A 19,170-nucleotide genomic window follows, 5' to 3' on the forward strand; every position below is an offset into this window, starting at 1 on the left:
GACTGGTTGCTCCATTGCCTGTTGCAGACCCTAAACTGCTGCAGCCAATGTTTGCACCTGTGGAGTAAGCAGGTTGAACTGCTCATTGTCTACAAGTGCAGCGGATCGCTCCAGTGGAGCAGGTTCGAGATTTTGCAACGACCCCTTGGGAGGTCGGAGTGCGACGTTGTGAAGCACGTGATGCGCCATGGGTTTCTCGCGATTTCAGAGCAGGATGGACCCTTCCTCCAGCGCCAATCTATTGCCATGGAATTCAGACCGAGGTTGAAATATAGCTCGAACGACCCTGAGGTTAGCTGGAGTCAACTAAGCAGGCTGACTAGGCTGGTTGAGGTATTGGGTGCTGGTCTTCTCCGCTAGGTGCCCTACAAGAAGTCCGCTTGTTGGAGGGTTTAATTTCCAGCGGGGGACCCTCCGATGCTTAAATTAGAATAACGAGGCAACAATATGGAAATGAGAGTGTTTCAGCAGAGGGGCGCTCTGAGAGTAAAGTAACATGTATATTGCGTACCTGAGGTCCCCGGATTGCTTCCTTTATATAGAGAGGCCAATTTGTCATTATTTGGGCTGATGTGGTGTGCGATGATAACCAGGCGATGGCCAATGGTGCGACCATGATAGGGCGCCGGTCTATGTGGGCGGCAGAGTGTGCTAGTAAGGTGCAGGATGTGATCATGCCGTAATTGCGGACCGTTAGGGCTATCAGTTATTGGGACTGTTATCCCTTTTCGACTTTTACCAATTGTTCTATTCGGCCGATGATTTTTTCGGCCGATCGACCTTTCGGCAGTGGTTGAGTTACATATTAGATGGTCAGATGTTCAGTTTAGTAAAAGATGAGATTTGATATGAGATCAAAGCACTCAACACCAGCAGCCTAGTAGCTGCCTCCTTAGCTGCTTTTGTCTTGATGAAAAATTTATAATTTTAAAATAGTTACCTCATTAATATAAATTACACCGAACTAGAACTAACTATAGCAATCAAAGAACAAATCGTACTAGATCAATACGAGCCATACGTTTTAATCAAAAAAAAAAATAATCGCCGTTACATTATTGCGGCCATAGTAGCAATCGTGCAACTCAGTCGGCGTGGTGTCTGGGGGACATAATGGAAAAAAACCCACCACCAAGAGCCACCAATCCGAGATATTTTCGGAACCCATGAACGCAATTAATCACGTCCCAGCTGGACGGCACGCTTCCACCGGCTATATATTCGACCTTGTCGTCCTTTAGCTTCCTGGATAAACTTTCACACGTTCCCCAAGAAAACCAAAATGACTCATCTCCACCTATTGAACGACCCCACATAGACACCCATGAATGATTCAGCGGTCCCCAGAGGCTCGAAACCCGAATAGGGTCAACAGACCGGTGCCAAGTTGTATAATTGCGGGGCATCTACGCCAGCTGTCAAGTGACGTCAGCGGACTCACGCTTTTACTCTGAGTACTGCCGCTCGCCAGCTCTTGGCAGCAGAGGCCACAGCCCACAGCTGGATCCCACTCGTGTCATCGTACCATTGGCCGGACAGGCCGGGTTCGCGTTTTGCAGGGACAGCGACCGGACCAGCCGTACGGCGGTCCCCTCGGTCCGGTCCAGCTAAGCCGGTGCGGGGAGCAACGGCTGCTCCGTCTTACGTGGCAGGTGACGAGGCGGGGAGCAGGGTTTTGTCCGACGGGGCAGGTGACGTGAGCCCGATTTGGGGGCTTGTTGGAGAAGCCAATGGGAGCGGGCTATAAAGGCCGGGTCCGAGGGAGCTCCGGAGCCCAGAGCCGAGCGCAGACCGGTGTCTTGGGAGCTCTCTCGCCTTCATCTCTTCTCTCTTCTCCTTCCTGCCCTCTAATGGCGGATTCTAGTGGAATTTTTCGTCTTGGTTTTATGTTCTTCGTTGCCTTCTTGGTGACGGGTGTGCGTGGTGCGAAGTTTGATGGGGTGATTCAGGCGTGCTGGGCCTCGGACCATGTGATTTATGATGGAGAGCTTCTCAAGCTTAAGCTTGATAACTTCTCCGGTAATTGGGAGTTTAAAATGCGTGCTTCTTTGGCATTTATTGTTTTCTATTTGCTTCTTTGGGTTCGGAATCTCTCTGTTTTGTCTTCCAGGATTCTATCTTCTGTATTGCTAAAACTATTTTAGATTGTCTCTCTTTCGCTTCATTTCGTATGTAATGTTTTGTAACTTGTTTTCTTTTATGGTGTTTCACTTGTTTGATTTTAGAAAGTCTACTCATCTATCCATTTGCTGAACTGTGATCTCTATTTCGTCTCACTTGTTTTATCTCTCTTCTAGCTAATCGTCTCATGTTGAGTTCCCTGGTTCTCTCTGGTTTAGCAACATGGTTATTGTTAATGGTTTCAGGTGCTGGATTTGCCTCTAAAAACAAGTATTTGTACGGCAAGGCCACAGCTGAGATCAAGCTGATCGAAGGAGACTCCGCCGGAACGGTCACTGCCTTCTATGTAAGGCTCCCAGTCTTCCAGCTCTTGTTCAAAGAGTCAAGGACAAGGACATCATCTCCTTTTCTTTCTCAACAACATAACCTAAGATTCTATGTTCCACTTCTTTCTCAAAAATATTGTGATCTTTCCTTCCCAATAGCAACGTCTGGTAGTGTTTTTCATTAAAATAACAAGTCAAGAACCAGCTTTTTATTTTATTTTATTTTTTGGGTCAATGAACCGAGCCGGTTCCTTCAAAACAAAAAGAATTCAAACATCTGACGCAAATCAGAACCTATGAAGCCTTTTTTTTTTTTTTGAAAAACTAAAGCTGTAATACCTTCTTTTGTCTTTCTCCAAAACGAGGCCAGCCAATAATTCCCTCTGTTAAAGCTTAAAAGATGGTTTCTTTATACATATAATACTTACTTTTGTTATTAATATTGACAACATATTGAATCAGATTGGCTGATGTCAGAAAAAATATCTTTAATTTGCCTTTCCCTGCAAAGATTCCCCCCACCATTTCCCTCTTTTATAGGGTAACGAAATCAATGTTTGTAGCTAGTGGGATGGTAAAGCTGTACGCAAGCCGATGTGCAACTGTTCAGTTGCTTCTCTTTTATCCGGCACAGCCCAAGCCGGCCAGGCTGGGAAACAGCGCTCAAGCCCCACCCATCATCACCCGTCCAAACTTTGTCGTCATCATTATTAAAGCATTTATATTTGAAAACAAAAAGAATAAATTATAAATAAACCGATCACAATCACTGTCTCTGGCCGTCCAGATGTCATCGGACGGCGTCAACCACAACGAGTTCGACTTCGAGTTTCTGGGGAACACCACGGGGGAGCCGTACCTGGTCCAGACCAACATGTACGTGAACGGGATCGGCAACAGGGAGCAGCGGATGGATCTATGGTTCGACCCAACCACCGACTTCCACGCGTACTCCGTCCTCTGGAACCCCCGCCAGGTGGTCTTCCTCGTCGACGACACCCCGATCCGCGTCTACGCGAATCACGAGGACAGCGGTATCGTGTTCCCGCGGGATCAGCCGATGGGGGTGTACAGCTCCATCTGGAACGCCGACGATTGGGCCACCCAGGGGGGCCGGGTGAAGACGGACTGGTCTCACGCGCCGTTCGTCGCGGCTTATCGTGAGGTCCGGATTGACGGATGCGAGTGGAGGGCCGGGGAGGATTGGGCGGCGGAGATTAAAAGATGCAGCGGGAGCGAGTGGGGGAAGGAGGGGAGGTACTGGTGGAAGGAGAAGGAGATGGAGGCGCTGAGCGTCCATCAGAGCCATCAGTTGATGTGGGCCCGGGCGAAGCATCTGGTGTATGATTACTGTGCTGATGCGTCCAGGTTCCCTGAACCACCGGCTGAGTGCAAGGCGTGATGGATGATGGATGGTGGGTGATGGAGGAGGGGTTGTTCGGGATGGTAGCTGGTACACTGTAAAGCGTTAAGGGGGTGGGGGGGAACTGCTGGTTCTTTTCACTTGTTGCTTTATTTCCTAGTTTATCAAGAGGTGGTGGTGGTGGTGGTGGTGTATGGAATTTAGGAAGTCATAAAAGAAGAGGAATCTTTTCCTTTTGTCTGATTACTTGCTTTAGTTTGATTAATTTTTTAGTTTGATTAATTTTTTAGTGGGATGGGATAAAAGAATGGATGCTGCCAGTTTGCTTGAGGGGCATCTCCAAGTGATACAGACATCTCACACACATTACACAACTAATGTCTCAAATCCTTTCAGAAGAGCTAAGAAAAGCAAAGCTATTATTGGCATGGGTTTCGCATGAATTGAGAAAACAACATTGTGTACGTGACTTGGCAATCTATTTAAACAACTAAGCAAAGCCAATTTTTTTGTTCCAGAAAAGGATGAGGAATCCTGTTCATCCACGCCCCACTCCACTACCCGTTCCCCAAGCGCAGAGACACCCACAAGGAAAAGGTTCAGGTTTTACCCATGAATTCTTTTTTCATGGGAGGCATCTTCTTTTTCTTGGAAGTATATTTTAGTGGTTCAGTACTAATATTCACAAATTATTTTAATCCTCTACTAAATATCGCACAAATAACCTTTACTAATTAACAACCTGATAATTGTAAAAGAAAAATATAGTGTACGATGGAATCAGTTATCGATCAGATGCATGTATCTCCTTCATAAATGACATGATCCATACACTACCACTGATAGGAACAAAGAAATGATGAGACTGATACTGTGTAACCATAAGAAGATTGATCCACACTACAATTATGAAGCACACTATAGAAATACTGTATTTCTCACACTAAATTTCCTGCACGAATAGCTTGGAAGTGTACATAAACTTCTGTTGCATCAAGACCAACAACCCTGAGAATGCCGAAATCGGCTCATGGCTACAAGCATGAGAGTCTATAGGACAAGAAGCTAGTAAAACCCACCAAGTCTTCCTTGTTCTCTAATAAAAATGAAATTAGAAAGATCCTTTTTCCCTTTTCTCCTGTTACAAGAAAACCAAGTTACGTACAACTCTTGAATGGAATCCCTTTATATCCATGCATGCCTGATAGACAAATAGTCTCTATCTGTTCCTCCTCCTCACAAAACAGAAGATTCGTTTATCGAATTCCTTTCATAAGCATACACAAAAATATACATCAACCTGTCAATCTCATACGACGAAAACTATTCTCCTGCTTTCCTCCACAACATCCTAGATAAATCACAAACTATCTTCTTGCCGGACAAGAAATGAGATGCCAAAGGGCCACTAGATTTAGAATTTTTTAAGATAAATAACAACAGTTATTTCCTTCTGGGATATGACACCAATGAGAAATTCTTGATAAACCATTCCACTTCATCATTATGTTCTTATATATGAGCTCAACCCATAGATACAACAGACACAGGATGAAAAGAGATTCCACTACCACAGGTCTCTCCAAAAATCAGTTCCCCATATAAATCCATGAGAGATGATAATGCAATGGAAGTAAGTTTATTGTATGTTTGGATACAGTATTGTGCATTTACATCAAAGTAGCAGACAGTTTAGCTTCTCAAACTATCCTCTCTTGACCAGAACCACCAAGATTGCTGCAATTGCCAATGCTATGAAGGATGCCCCTATAGCGCCATCCACATTAGGCTCAGTGGTGCCAGTTCTCTTTGTGCTGGTAGAGCTCTGAGCTCCCGTTGAAGTCCCAAAAAGATCTTGAAGGAAGTTGGACAAATGATTTACCATCTCTGTTACTTTCCGCTTGATGTTACCGACTATTTCTGCGAAGACCGAGGTTTGGGAGTCTTCTGCAGGAGTTTTTGGGCTCTCCAGAAATTCTTTGGTGCACACATTTTCAGCAACAGATTCCTCAAAAGCTACATTTGTTTCAGGCCGGAGAACAACTGCAGAAATAACAGCTCGTATAAATCATAGTCACTATGAAATAAACCCATAGAGAAAGGGAGAAATTTGTTATCCATAATTTAAACAAATGCTAACCGGACTGCTGAGTCCTGTAGAACTCCATAACCTTCTCATTTTTCATTACAGCATCCCAAACATTCTTATCAGCAGCAAGTGAAGCAACAACATTCTGCACATGAAACCAAGACAATAAAAATAACTCCTTCAATCTCTACTCATAATAGTGAAGATAAAACAAAAATAAAGACAACTTCATATTTTGCTTCATAATAAAGACAAGTAAAACAAAAAGAATAGTAGTTATAGTAGCAGTAATAGTAGTAGTCATAGTAGTAGTAATAGTAATAGTAGTAATAATAGTAGTAATAATAGTAATAATAATAGTAAAAATAGTAATACTAATAATAATAGTAATAATAGTAGTAATAGTAGCAGCGGTAGTAATAATATATTAATAATTATAGTAATAGTAGTAGTAATAATAATAATAGTAATACTAGTACTAATAATAATAATATTGATACTACTACTGCTACTACTATACTAACGTGAACTAAGAAAACAATCTAATCGTTGCAATATATGACGCCCATAAATCCTTCCCCCTATATTTCTAATTAAGCAATCTTGGCTGCTTTGTAAATCAAAGATTCTTGGATAACATGCCCTTCCATCTGGTTGAGTTTCAATTTCTCTCATAAATTTTCAACTGGATCTCAAACTTTCCCATCTTTCAGTGTATGAAAAACTATATTACAAGGACCCAGGTACATGTCAAGTGCTGCTAAAAAATGAGTCTTTTTTATGTTTCTGCTGAAAAAGGTTTTCCCATAATTTAGAAATGTCTCATAATCTAAAGAACTTGAATATTGTATTATCCAGGCCGAGACATTCTATTGACATCAAACGAGCTCCTAAAATAATCAATCAAGGGGAAAAAAAGAAAATCCCAGACAATTTTGAAATGGAAAACAGCAGCAACTTTCATGCAGCTGTTTATTAGTCAATAAGGACTCAGGATTGTTCTCACAACTTAGCAAATACCATAAATGTGGTTTCTTAATTGTTGAGAGTTGAGATGCCAATTCCTAAATTTTAACTTGATTTTATCAACTTCATAGTTCGAAGTTTTGCCCAAAACTCCAAAATCAAAACAAAAACATTTTGATTTCAGAAGGACTAAATATGAAATTGGAGTTTGGTTTCAGAGCTTTAGCCAAAACTAATTATGGGGCCAAACCAAATGTTTATAGGATCTATATATGTAATTTTTTTCTTTTTGTTATTCCGCTATTTCAAAAGCTGAGAAGCATTTTGTCTAAATTAGACTTTTATGAATTTTGAGAAGATTTGAAAATATTGTAAGTTGTAACATTAGAACTTAAACACTAAGTGTAACAAAGAGCTAGAGAAAAGTATGGATTCTTTGATGTAAATTTAGGGCCTGTTTGGCAATGTTTTTATTTCTTTTTCAAAACAAAAACACAAAATCCAAGATGTAAACATGTTTGGAGCTATTGTTTCTATTTCTTATTTCTCAAAAGTCATTTTAGTTATTTCTAGAAAAAAATTTAAAGTAAGAACTTGTTACTTTCAATATTTTGAAAAATAAGAAAATTGTGCTTTTGATCACTGTTGCTAACACTGCCACAACCACCACTGCTATTGCTTTTGCAACCACTATCACTACTGCCACCGCTATTATTGCCTATACTACATCGCTGTTGCCATGACCTCTGTTGTTGTTGTCACCGCCTCTACCATGATACCACTGCCACTATAGCCACCACCACCATCACCACCTTCGCCACCATTGCCACTTCAGCTGTATTGCCACCAACACCACCAATGTCGCCACCTCTACTGCTGCCTTTTGTGACACCACCACTGTCCCCCACCACTAATGCCATGATAGTTGCTACTACTTTACCGCGACTATCACCATCACCACCATATTTATTTTTTTAAATAATTAACTATACTAATCATATTAATATATTTAAAAGTTTAGAAAAATAGAAGCAATTTTATTTTTTATTCTTGAAAATAGAAAAATGAGAGTGATGTCAAATGGCACATTAGATTACACCTTTTGCCAAAGTTTAGCTATACTATAACTCAAATCTCCTAGACACTTAGATGGTCATATGTTATACATCAAAGAGTATAATAATATCTTACCCATTAAAGATAATTCATCAACAATATATTCTAAGATATAGTTTTGACTATTATAATAAGAAAACCCTGTAAAGACAAATGCAAAGTTCCCAAACAATAACAGATACTTCAAAATGATGTCTTGTTTCTTGATGAATTTTATTTCTTTATTTTTAATTTTCTCCTAATTTTGGTTGATATTTTCTAGGTTGTTTTTATAATGATCAACTGACTTGGTTACTTTAAGCCCTGCTGATTTTGGGTGGGCGCAAATTCTGAGGCCCAATAGATTTTGGGCTGGGCCTAGGCAGACTAAAAACAATAGTAAGCTTAGCCCAAATTCAAAAATATATAGATAACCGTATATCATATTTACAATGTTATAATTTTGATTGAAAATTTAAAAACTTAATTATTCCTTAACCCTCTTACTGTGCAAAGAAACCCATCTCCACTCTTTTCATCCCCATCTCTCACCTCTCATCAACTCCACCTCCATCCCCCCACCCTCCATTGTCTTTCTCACCTCTGCAAATTGGAACTGCACCATTACCATTCCCCCTTCCCTCTCTCAGTTGTGATGAGTGGGTTGAAGGGCACTAGAGCTCCCCTCCCATTACCTGCACCTCACCCTCCTTACCAAGATTGCCTCAAACTTCAAGAATGTCAAACTTAATTAAAGTATGTTCTAGTGTAATTAAGTCATAACTTTGTAAACATTAAGTCTTAATAGTACAAGTTAGTATTTCAAAAGGAAGCTCTGCTATGCATGAATGTTAATCATCTCCTGCACATGTTAACCAATTATTATGCAACAATATTATAATCAACAACCAATAAAATGATATTCCTTTGTCACATAGCAAATTATGCACCATATATGACATAAACTTCAGGCTTTTAATAATGAATAGTCAGATATAGTTCAGTTGCGACAATCTACAAACAAACTGTACAAACTGCATCCATGAGATTCTCAAAATATAAAGAGTTAGAACCTGAGCTTCAGGGCTTCCATGCAGCAATGAAAATGCCTGGACAACATGTTTAGGCATTGACTGCAATGGTGCTACATTTTCACAAGAAGCACATCCCTGAACTCCCTCTAGAGAAACCTCAATACTTGGAGAGAAGTATGCCCTGAAACATGTCACCAGTACTCAGTACATAAGGAATTCCACAAGCAATTGGTATCATAAAATTAACTGTGGACGGTAAAAAAAATTGATTTGTGAAAACTGTGGAAGACATTATATGTGATCATAAGAGCAAAGCTCACAACAACCAATTTGTATTCTAACTGCAGCCAAATAAACTTCTTTTTTCCAAAAGCTGGAAAAGTGAACAATTCATTTAATGTGTCACATGACCAAAGTTTGCTGCAACTAAATTATAACTTTAGTCAACAATTATTGGAAGATAATCAACTTTTATTCCAAAAATAGAAAGATTCTCTCTCACACACAACCACACACATATACATGCACATGAATGTGCATGCAAACACACGTATTCACATCTCAGAATTCAGGAATAAATCAATTAATAGAGAATGTTTAGAGTCCACTTAACAAGAAGAGGATTCATAAAATGATCAAGAAGAATACAGAAAATTAAAAATAAAAAGGTACCATTACCATACTTGTACACACAACACCGCTCAAAGTCATAGGCCATTGGCGCCATCACAAACTAATAACAGCAGAAGAAAATTATTAACCAAATTCAACACCCTCTTTCTTATATTTTATTTTTTAAATAAATCCTAATTCAGTGCTTTGATTTACATCCCAAAAAAAATCCTTGATAGAATGCAAACATAAAGGAAAAAATATCTTCTGATCATCCCTAATTAGCAGCAAGCATTTCTACTAATCCTTTTCATTAGCAATTCAACTGTTTCTTGCTTCCCCTAAGTTATTTTTCAAATCTATCTATGAGAGTAAATAGATATGTCCTCGCTAAGTAATAATGTATAGACATCCACAATTGGAATTTAGGATTTTTCATACTTCCTTAATAAATTTTAAAGGGCCACAATTTAGAGCGAGTTATAGCTGGTACAGAACCCTTCAGTATAAGGAGTTTGGCTCTGGTTCTTCAAGAGTTCATATCTACCCTAAACCTGTAAGATAGTCATTAGTTGATCTATCAAAGTTTTGGTTCCACTAGAATTGAGGTTAATATTTTATTCAGTTCTTTAATTATGCAAGGAAGCAGGCTGACAACTTTGGAATTTTCTTTCTAATTTTACAAAGGTTTTTCCCTGGGAAGGTTTCTTAAAAATTTTCTTTTACATCTCCTTTTGCTCCTAGAAGTCTGCTAACCTTCCTCTTAGTCCTCATTTTACTTATTTTGGTTCATCTCCTTCTCTTCTTCTCCTGGTGTTCCAATTCTTGTGCTCCATTTTCTTTTCACTTGGATTTGGTTCTATATTAACTCTTCTCCTTGTTTTATTTCCTTTTAAATGGGTTCTGTACATATATGAAACGAAATAAGATCTAAACCCTATTGTAACAGTTTATTCTCAACTACAGATTTTGGGTAGCAAACTCCCAAATCTTTCACTCCAAAAAACTGAAATGAAATTATAATCATCAATCCCCCCCCCCCCCCCCCCCCCCCAAAACAAAAAAAAAAAAAAAAAAAAACCCAAAATGAAATAACCCTCTGCATTATCCAAGTGGCTTGTCACTCAAGGAAAAAATTGATGAAATGCTTTAGGCATGGCCAATGATTTCTAGCTTACTGAAACTTATCTATTTCAGTAAGAGGATTGAAACCAAAAATGAAAAGGGGATTAAAAAATACCTCACCAAAACCCAAAGATAAGCATGCCATTAAGAAGAAATTAAATACAAATGTTGATTCAATTAATAAAAGGAATAAACATGATCAAAGGGAATTGAAGAAATAATGACATTAAAAAAATGCTCAAGCCGATGAGAATGAGTAGACCTTCATATAAGCTCTTCCATTGAATTAGATTAATTTAAGAGAGAGAGAGAGAGAGAGAGAGAGAGAGAGAGAGAGAGAGGAACAAGAAAGAGGGATCGAGAGAAGCTTTCCATAGATCCACTGCTTGCAAAGCAATTTTCCAATTGTAAAAAAAAAGAAAGAAAGAGAATAAAATTAGAGAGAGAGAGACTTGAAGTCTTGCTGGATTGTGGTTTGGTTGCAGTTCCACATCGCCCAAGCATCAAGGCCCCCAGTTAACCACCATCACCGGGAGTGGAGAGGATTGGAGCCCCTTTCTTTCCCTAGGTCAAATGAGGGTGGAGAGATGGAAGAATGGGATGTTCGGGGCTTAGGATTTAGACTTTAATCATTTTCTATTTTTTCGGTTTGCTAAACGGGTTTTGTGAGTTGAATTTGAGCTTAAATCAGGCTGGTCCACATTTCATTGGTTTGGGATGGGCAAGTATCCCCAGCAGAAATGGAGAGCTAAAGTGTTTCCCACTTGCATATGCAAGGACCCAAAAAATAGCCAGATGCCTACGTAGCATGCCATCTGGGCAAGCCTCGTCTAAATGTTGAAGGCTTTGGATAGGTTCCTAGGTAGGAAGCCAAGATGGATATGCCAGAGCAACGGAGTCACATCTGAAGGAAAATTGATGACATGAAATCCCACAGCCAAGGATATGTAAAATTAATCTTTGGTTACATATGCCTCAATATGTCTGCAAGGACATATGAACATGATGTATGTAAGCATATAGTGGGAATTCATCATTTAAACCAATCAAACAGATGGATCATATCAATGATTTAGAAAGCTCAACAAGCTTGTCAACACTAGTTTGCACACAACAGAACCAAATGACGTAATTGTATTTAAGGATTTCATGTTTTGTAATTAGGATAAGGTAGAGTTACTGTTACTTTAGATCTACTTAGAATGAGGATTCCAATGCAAATTGTCTAAGGCTGTCTTTAGCTGAACAGTTTTCGTCAGTATAGTCGAATAACTTCATTCGAATAGGTTCTTATTCCTCATTAAAACTGAATAATTATCAAAAAAAGTGTTTCTCAAATTTTCTCAAATTCAGAAAATGCCGCATTATTGACGCATTATTCAAGAATCAAAAATGTTGGTTGGGTGAATAAACCTGAACAAAACTGAAAATTTATTGGGAAACATAACACGAGTTAAGGGTTCTACTTTAAGTGAGCCAAAATTTATCCTCTTAGGTTAGCGCTTCGTATTGTATTTGAGGTCTTCAAGTACCTAAGGGGTTTAGGTGCTATCCCTTTTAGAAGCAATAGTATTGTCATAGACTCTCAAGTAGGTTTTCTTCCACTTCTTCCTCTATTTTTGCCTTTAGAATTCCCATCCTCCACAAAATTTGTCTATTTTTCCCCTTGATGTTCCTCTTTCCATTCATATTTTATATACTGTAATTGTTCTTACTCTAGGCCTTCTAAATCAATAAGTATGTGTAGATCTAATATTAAAAAATTTAAAAACCAGCACTAAATCTTTCTTTCTGTCTTCACTTATATGTCAATTCAATTTCTTCCAATTTCTTTATTATTAAACCTGCTTCCAAGCTCACTCTTCTCTAAAAATAACATTCAACAGAAGATTTTGGCAAATAACTCCCATTTCAAAGCCAAAATTGAATACTAGTGCCCATCTATTTATTAAATCATGCATCTGTGTGGGAGCTCTGCACCTCAATTCATGTCTTATGTAATAACAATTGCATGGTAGACAATCTTAGATCAGCACATAGGACCCTCCAGTCCATTATATGAGAATTGCTCAAAACCATACCACCAAAACAAAAATTTTCGTTCTTCCTCCAACTCTATCAAGTAAATCACGACCATTTCTCAGGTTTTGAGTCCATTGTCAGAAGATATATGATGATCAGCTTCTACCGTAACCAGATTGTGCATAACAAAGAACAGCCTGACCATTGGTGCTCTAATCATCCATTAGCTTGTCAAGTTGACCTGTTGAGCCACTTTTTCTCTCTTTCTCCTTTTCTTTGTTTTTCTTTTTCTTTTTCTTTTTCTTTTTCTTTTCTTTTTTTTGGTGAAGAATGTTGGTTCACATGCAACCGGACAGTCCTGCTATAGCTTCACAACCAGATTAACTTTACCATGCAATTGGCTAGCAGCTTCATGAATGAGCCTCCATTGACATCTAGTCTGCGTTTTAGCTACCATTCCAAAGTCGAAATGCATGTTAATTCCAAAGGTGCTTCGTGATAATGCCTATGTTCTGCTATGAATGATAAATATACATAAAAAAACATAAAAACTAATCAACCACCACAATAAGCCATTGTTATCTTCCTTAGAAGCAAATCATGTCTTGGGATGTCGATGACATATTCAGTGTTCTTCACAAAAGTAGATTTAAATTCAATATTGGTTTTGAGCAATCTTTGCTCCAATAAATGCGTCCTCACTGATTCTTTAATAATAAAAAAGAAAACAGCATTTTTCATATCAATATTGAGGAAGCACTCACAAAATATTTATAAAGAAGAAATTTTAATCCGATTTGAGAGGAGATAAAGACATATGAACGCCGAGCTCACCTCTCGACGGCATCCTTCAGATCGGCAGTCGCCTCCTTGGCCTCCTCCAGGGTCGGAACGGGCCCGAACACGAGCCTCGGGGCCGGATGCAGTGAAGCGTGAAGCTCCTCCTCCTCCCCGCCGGCGAACTCCCAGTCGTCGATCTCCCATGACGCCTGCTGGATCTCCTGGACCGGGAGGGCGTCGCTCCGGCCCTTCTCGGAGGAGAGGAGGGGGACCGCCGGGCTTCCCTCCACCGCCGGCGACACGGCGGAGACGGTCGCGGGCGGCGGCCTGGAAGCCCTCCGGGCAGCCGCCGCCTGGCCAGCGAGCGGCCCCGCTGAGCGGTAGCCCCCGAGGGCGGCCTTCGCCGCGGTTCTCATCGCTCCTCCTCCCATCTCTCTCGTCGCATCCGAAATGTCCGAAGGGTCGGGGTTTCTTAGGACCGAGAAAAATCGATGTTTGATACTGGCACCATTTTACATGACCCCCAAAAGGCGCCCTGGTATGCTATTAGAGTTCTTCACCTGGGTGTTACGATGAGCGTTCGTGTTTGGGATACGATAGAGAGACTCGTAGCACCACCGCTATTAGTGTGCTTCGAGAAAGGGATTCTCCTTCGAGAAGGCGATAATTCTTGTAGAATAAAAATATAATTTATACCATCTCGCGTGTGCACCCAAGTTTGCATACTTGAAAGACAAATTATATTTGTAGCTGAAAATAGATTAGGCACGGGTATATCCATATTTATAATCATTTTTTAATAAATATAATTTTTATTTATATTTATTTTAATAAACATAATTTTTATTTATATTTATTTTAATAAACATAATTTTTATTTATATTTATTTTAATAAACATAATTTTTATTTATATTTATTTTAATAAACATAATTTTTATTTATATTTATTTTAATAAATAAAATTATAGGTATAATATAAGTAAAAAATAGATAACAAAATTAGTGCCCATTGGCGCTGGATTCTCTATGGGACATAAGAACACACGCATTTTTGGTTGAATCATGCAAATTTTTTACAAGTGTGGCATCAGTGTTAGAAACTAGAAAGAGTAAAAAAGTTTATAGCGTAAGTTTTGATGCCTTGAGCTTTAAAATTTTTTGGTATTGAGATAATGCCGGCTCAGAAGAGAATGAGGTAAGTTGTAGCCATGGCTATGAGCCGTAGTCTAACAGCTATGGATTAGAGATAGACTAGGATAAAGCGACGTAAATAAAGCAAGATAATAAAAGACAAGTACAAAGCCAAGTTAGAGATAATTATAAAAGTGAAACGATAGGTATTTGATTGGTCAAAGATTCTCTTCTAGAGTTATATTCCAGTATTTATACATTATGTTGTGAATGTTCTGGTAACTATCTTCTTTTGATGGAGATACCTGTCCATGCCTTACCTCCACTCCTTGACTATTCTAATGACCAGACCCAACCATGCTCCACTTCTCTAATGGTTCTAGTGATACATTTTGATAATTGTTATGCCACGTGTGCTATATCATAATTCCTTTGCTAGGCCAATAGGAAAGATCCTCATAATTCACCGTATCTGATCAATCTTAAGCTCGATATGGTTAGTTTTTGCTCAATTTGTCTTTAACATGTATTTGGTCTATCTTGGCCGATATTTTTCTTATTTGGCCTATGATGCATCATGTAGTTCTTGTGTGTAGTCGCCTTCCAGCTTACGCGGTCAATTTTCTAGATGAAATTTGAGGATGCTAAGGCTTTAGCCTTTAGATTATCATCTCATTCCATCAATTCTGAGTGCTTAGCTCAAGACCCCTTTAATCTTGCTTTGTCTTAGTACTGATATATAGCTAGAAGGCATCTAGAAGTATGCAAGTCTCAACTCCTAGCCCTTTTTGACAGAGTAGTTACTTTCAAGCAGACATCCCAAGCTCTTTAGGAGGAGTAGGAGAGGATAAAAATCATTATAAGAGGGCTTTCGAATGGAGTCCTTTACAGTTGGGCATTATTATTTGTATCAGCCTCTTGGCCGAAATCTAGGTGAATGTCTTCTTGCTAGCTAATATATAATATTATTTTAGTCTTTGTACCTTTAGATCAAATTTATTGTCCCTTCAATCTTTCGGCAAATCTTTTGCATAGCATTGGGATCCATATTACCCATAGTCTATATGAAGATTTTTAACCATTTAAATGGTCGAGCTCTATATTTTTTTAACAAAGCTCAAATAGCTTTCCGATTTTTTTACTAAACACCTATATTCTATCCAAAAATACTTTTGGAGAGTCAGAAAGTAGTTTCTGTCCCACCAAAAGCTCTGCTAAACAGGGCCTAAGGCTGGTGCGAAAGTCTTTGAAAGCATATACATATCCTTGTCCTTTATTCTCAAGGCACCCATATATAGTCATTTTCTTCACCCTTCTCACGAAGAACTGAAACTAGCTGTTCTGCAAGTCTTAGTACTCACTCACCATCTCATTATCCTCTTTTGTGTGACATTTTTTGATTTTCCTAATTTTGTATATTTAGCCTGCAGACTTGTAGTTGCAGTCCACTATCTTTCTTTACAATATTTGGATCCACCCTTGGACTTGAGGATCTTCTGCTCGGTCCTCCATTCCCTATATGATTCCTTAGCATTTCAGTGTTTGATTAATACTTCGAACTTGAGCTAGTAGCTGAGTTGATTAGTTTGCGATCCCTTATTGCCCGGCTCTTCGCCCTTGTAGTGTAGATGGCAACCCTTTGTTGCCTTGGTTCCACATCAGCTCTCGTTGGTATCACTATAGAAAAATGGAAAAATGCGGACTGATATATGCCGATGCCAGATAGAAGCATTGGTAATATGGCTCCGACATTAAAATTTGCCGATACTTTTACGACGCTTCATAAAGCATTGGTAATAAAACTAACGAAGCTTATAAGCATCAATATAGACAATAAAAAGCATCGGCAATACCTGATTTTTTTAATATATATATATATATATATATATATATATATATATATATATATATATATATATTGCGATTTGTGTGCCACCCCGATTCCGCACATATTCCCACTGTGTAGATAGGAGACTGTTCGTTACTGTCTGCGCCTCCAGATGTGCCTTGAGTTAGAAAGAGCATCGCTCCAAGAGACACAATTGATGGTTTTGTGACTAGACGACCCTCGCATTGTGGTTTTGAAGCATACTTTTGAGATGGTAGAAATACTTCACTATCTCGAAAGAGTGGCCTTTTTCCATCTAAATTTGAGTATGTATTAGAGGAGGGCACCTCTGTATCTGTACCGACGATCTCAATCTAGACCGGTAGTCCCACCACCCACATGCCGGCAAATGGACTCGATGAGTGCCGCCCAGGTTTCTTTCACCTGCATAGAGTCTAACTCTAGCCGTTGATCCCTATGTTCAGGAAGCCTGGGGGACTGTCTCTACACCTTCTTTTGATCAAGCAACAACTATTTCTTATCCCCAAACCCCAACACATCATAATACAATTTTTTAATCATCCATGCCTCATGCCTATCGTCTCATCCACATGCAATCTCGCCCTTAGCAATCCCGGGGTGTCTACTTCATCTTCTTATGCTACTGAGGTATGGGATTTAATTGTTTGTCGTTAAGCAATTAAATACTAATAAGATAACCGATAGCTAATACCTCCACATATTCTTGTCTAAAGCTGAAAGGACTCTTGCCTCTTCTCTCTTTTTGTCGTTGCCACTCGGGACCGACTAAACTTAAACCTGTAACCAAACCCGACGCATCTAACCCCAAGAGCCCATGGTCCCTCCTCTCTCTCTCATCATGCCTCTCTATCTCCCCGTTGCTATTGCTTTTTCTTTCTCTTGCCATCCCATGATGCCTCGCTTCACCTCTATCCCTATCTCCCATGGTGAATCCTGGGGCTCTCTCCCTCCTGCCTCTCTATCTTACACGTCTCTTCTCTCTCTCTCCTTTCCGGCTATATCACTTGTATCTCTCTTTTGTCTCTTTGTGTCCCACATTTTTCCTCCACTCTCCAGACTTCCAGTAGATCAGACAAGAGTGATAAACCCCTACATTCACTTCGAATCTCTAAACAACTTCTCTTGAGTGTCCACTCTCTATAGGAAGATCATGTCTTGAGAGAAGGAAAGCTAGATGTCTAGGCTTCATCCAAAATCATGATTAAGGTTCCATAGAAGGATTATTTTGGAGTAGTTGGATGCAGCTTGTGCTGACAAGGTACTGCCTTTCTCTGATGCATTAGGGGTGTCATTGTAGAAAAAATTATAAAAGCAATGCTGAGAAATGGAACATCATAGAACCATACAAATCTATAGAAGAACTTACTATTCATCACCATCATTGATAAAATCTTGAAACTAGCCTCCAACCATGGACAACAAAAGGAACCGAACAATAGTTGGGAGGACCCATGATAGTACACGCGTCTAGTCTAGGAATTCCCTCTTCCTCTTCAATTTCTGTATGGTAGCTCGCGATGGGGCAAACCATCGCTAATAGCCATTTATATAGGCATGGTACTCTAGATGGAGAAAGAGACCTACACCTTTCATACTACACCAAAAGCAATTACCAAGACAAACTTGGGACCCAAGAGCTATATGGATCATATTAAGTTGTATTGGGCTCTATCAGTCTAACGTCCAACCCATTTTTTGCAATGAAAAAGGATCCAATAAGTGACAACCTACCATTAGAAAAAATTCTAACATTCTCCTACTTGGGTAACACTGATTATGTTTTGATTTTAGAAAATGTTTTATTTAGAAGACACTACAAAAAAATATGGTTTTGCCGACTCTTCCCCGCCGACGCTATCAAAACGCGTCGGCGAATTTCGAGCGGGGGTCGAAACTCGACGACGCTTTTTATAGCGTCGGGTGAAATTTAGAGACGACGACGCTTTAAAGCGTCGTCGGAGGCCAAAAGGGCCCAACTACCCCGATCTCTCCTTCTTCACCCAGCGGGCCCCGATCTTAGAGACGACGACGCTTTAAAGCGTCGTCGGAGGCCAAAAGGGGCCCAACTCCCCCGATCCCTCCTTCTTCACCCAGCCGCTCCCCCGATCCCTCCTTTTTCACCCAGCCGCTCCATCCGCCGAAGTTCTTCTTTTAATCCCACACCGGAGACCCCACCCGTTCTCCCCTTTTCTTTATCTACTGCACCTTTGGGCTTCTCCGTTCTTCACCAGCCGCTCCCCCGATCCCTCCTTTTTCACCCAGCCGCTCCATCCGCCGAAGTTCTTCTTTTAATCCCACACCGGAGACCCCACCCGTTCTCCCCTTTTCTTTATCTACTGCACCTTTGGGCTTCTCCGTTCTTCTTTCTGCTACTCTTTGGCGTGGGGATGGGGATCGATCTGAACACGATCGAGGAGGAGGAGGAGGAGGCGGCGGGCCCGCGTCGCCGAGCAAAGGAAAGGAGCGGGGCGCAGCTCCTCTTCCAAAAACAAGGAAAGGAGGCGGCATAGCTTTTCCACGGAGAGAGATGTAAGGAGTCACAGCTACTCCAGCAAGAAAGAAGCGAGGAGAGCCAGTTTCTCCGTCGAACGTAGGAGAAGATGGAGCTTCTCCGTTGACAAAGTAGGCCTCATT

At 40.0% G+C, this 19,170-nt stretch overlaps 2 protein-coding genes across 2 annotated transcripts; one reads left to right on the plus strand and one right to left on the minus strand.

Annotated features, from left to right (window-relative positions):
* Nucleotides 1-1,756: 1,756 nt before the first annotated feature.
* On the plus strand, nt 1,757-4,053 carry LOC103706756 (xyloglucan endotransglucosylase protein 6-like). The gene is made up of 3 exons (XM_008790965.6): nt 1,757-2,019; nt 2,367-2,467; nt 3,235-4,053. The coding sequence occupies exons 1-3, from the start codon at nt 1,851-1,853 to the stop codon at nt 3,847-3,849; spliced, it is 885 nt and encodes a 294-aa protein (XP_008789187.5). The 5' UTR covers nt 1,757-1,850; the 3' UTR covers nt 3,850-4,053.
* Nucleotides 4,054-5,287: 1,234 nt separating this feature from the next.
* Nucleotides 5,288-14,094, minus strand: LOC103706755 (uncharacterized). The gene is made up of 4 exons (XM_008790964.6): nt 13,588-14,094; nt 9,034-9,175; nt 5,951-6,044; nt 5,288-5,853 (listed from the first exon to the last, which is right to left on the minus strand). The coding sequence occupies exons 1-4, from the start codon at nt 13,962-13,964 to the stop codon at nt 5,516-5,518; spliced, it is 951 nt and encodes a 316-aa protein (XP_008789186.4). The 5' UTR covers nt 13,965-14,094; the 3' UTR covers nt 5,288-5,515.
* Nucleotides 14,095-19,170: the final 5,076 nt, after the last annotated feature.

The sequence above is a fragment of the Phoenix dactylifera genome, chromosome 8, assembly GCF_051530095.1.
Source record: "Phoenix dactylifera cultivar Ajwa chromosome 8, Ajwa_hap1_PhDact_Kaust_v1.1, whole genome shotgun sequence".
NCBI classification, from domain to species: domain Eukaryota; kingdom Viridiplantae; phylum Streptophyta; class Magnoliopsida; order Arecales; family Arecaceae; genus Phoenix; species Phoenix dactylifera.

What these genes read in the sequence shown, in the direction of transcription:
- LOC103706756 (XM_008790965.6), top strand. Translation starts at nt 1,851, where the DNA reads ATGGCGGATTCTAGTGGAATTTTTCGTCTTGGTTTTATGTTCTTCGTT. An exon ending in TAAGCTTGATAACTTCTCCG is followed by an intron (nt 2,020 to 2,366) that starts GTAATTGGGAGT and finishes TAATGGTTTCAG; the next exon opens with GTGCTGGATTTGCCTCTAAA. An exon ending in GAACGGTCACTGCCTTCTAT is followed by an intron (nt 2,468 to 3,234) that starts GTAAGGCTCCCA and finishes CTGGCCGTCCAG; the next exon opens with ATGTCATCGGACGGCGTCAA.
- LOC103706755 (XM_008790964.6), bottom strand. Translation starts at nt 13,964, where the DNA reads ATGGGAGGAGGAGCGATGAGAACCGCGGCGAAGGCCGCCCTCGGGGGC. An exon ending in CTGAAGGATGCCGTCGAGAG is followed by an intron (nt 9,176 to 13,587) that starts GTGAGCTCGGCG and finishes GACATGTTTCAG; the next exon opens with GGCATACTTCTCTCCAAGTA. An exon ending in CTACAGGACTCAGCAGTCCG is followed by an intron (nt 5,854 to 5,950) that starts GTTAGCATTTGT and finishes TTATTTCTGCAG; the next exon opens with TTGTTCTCCGGCCTGAAACA.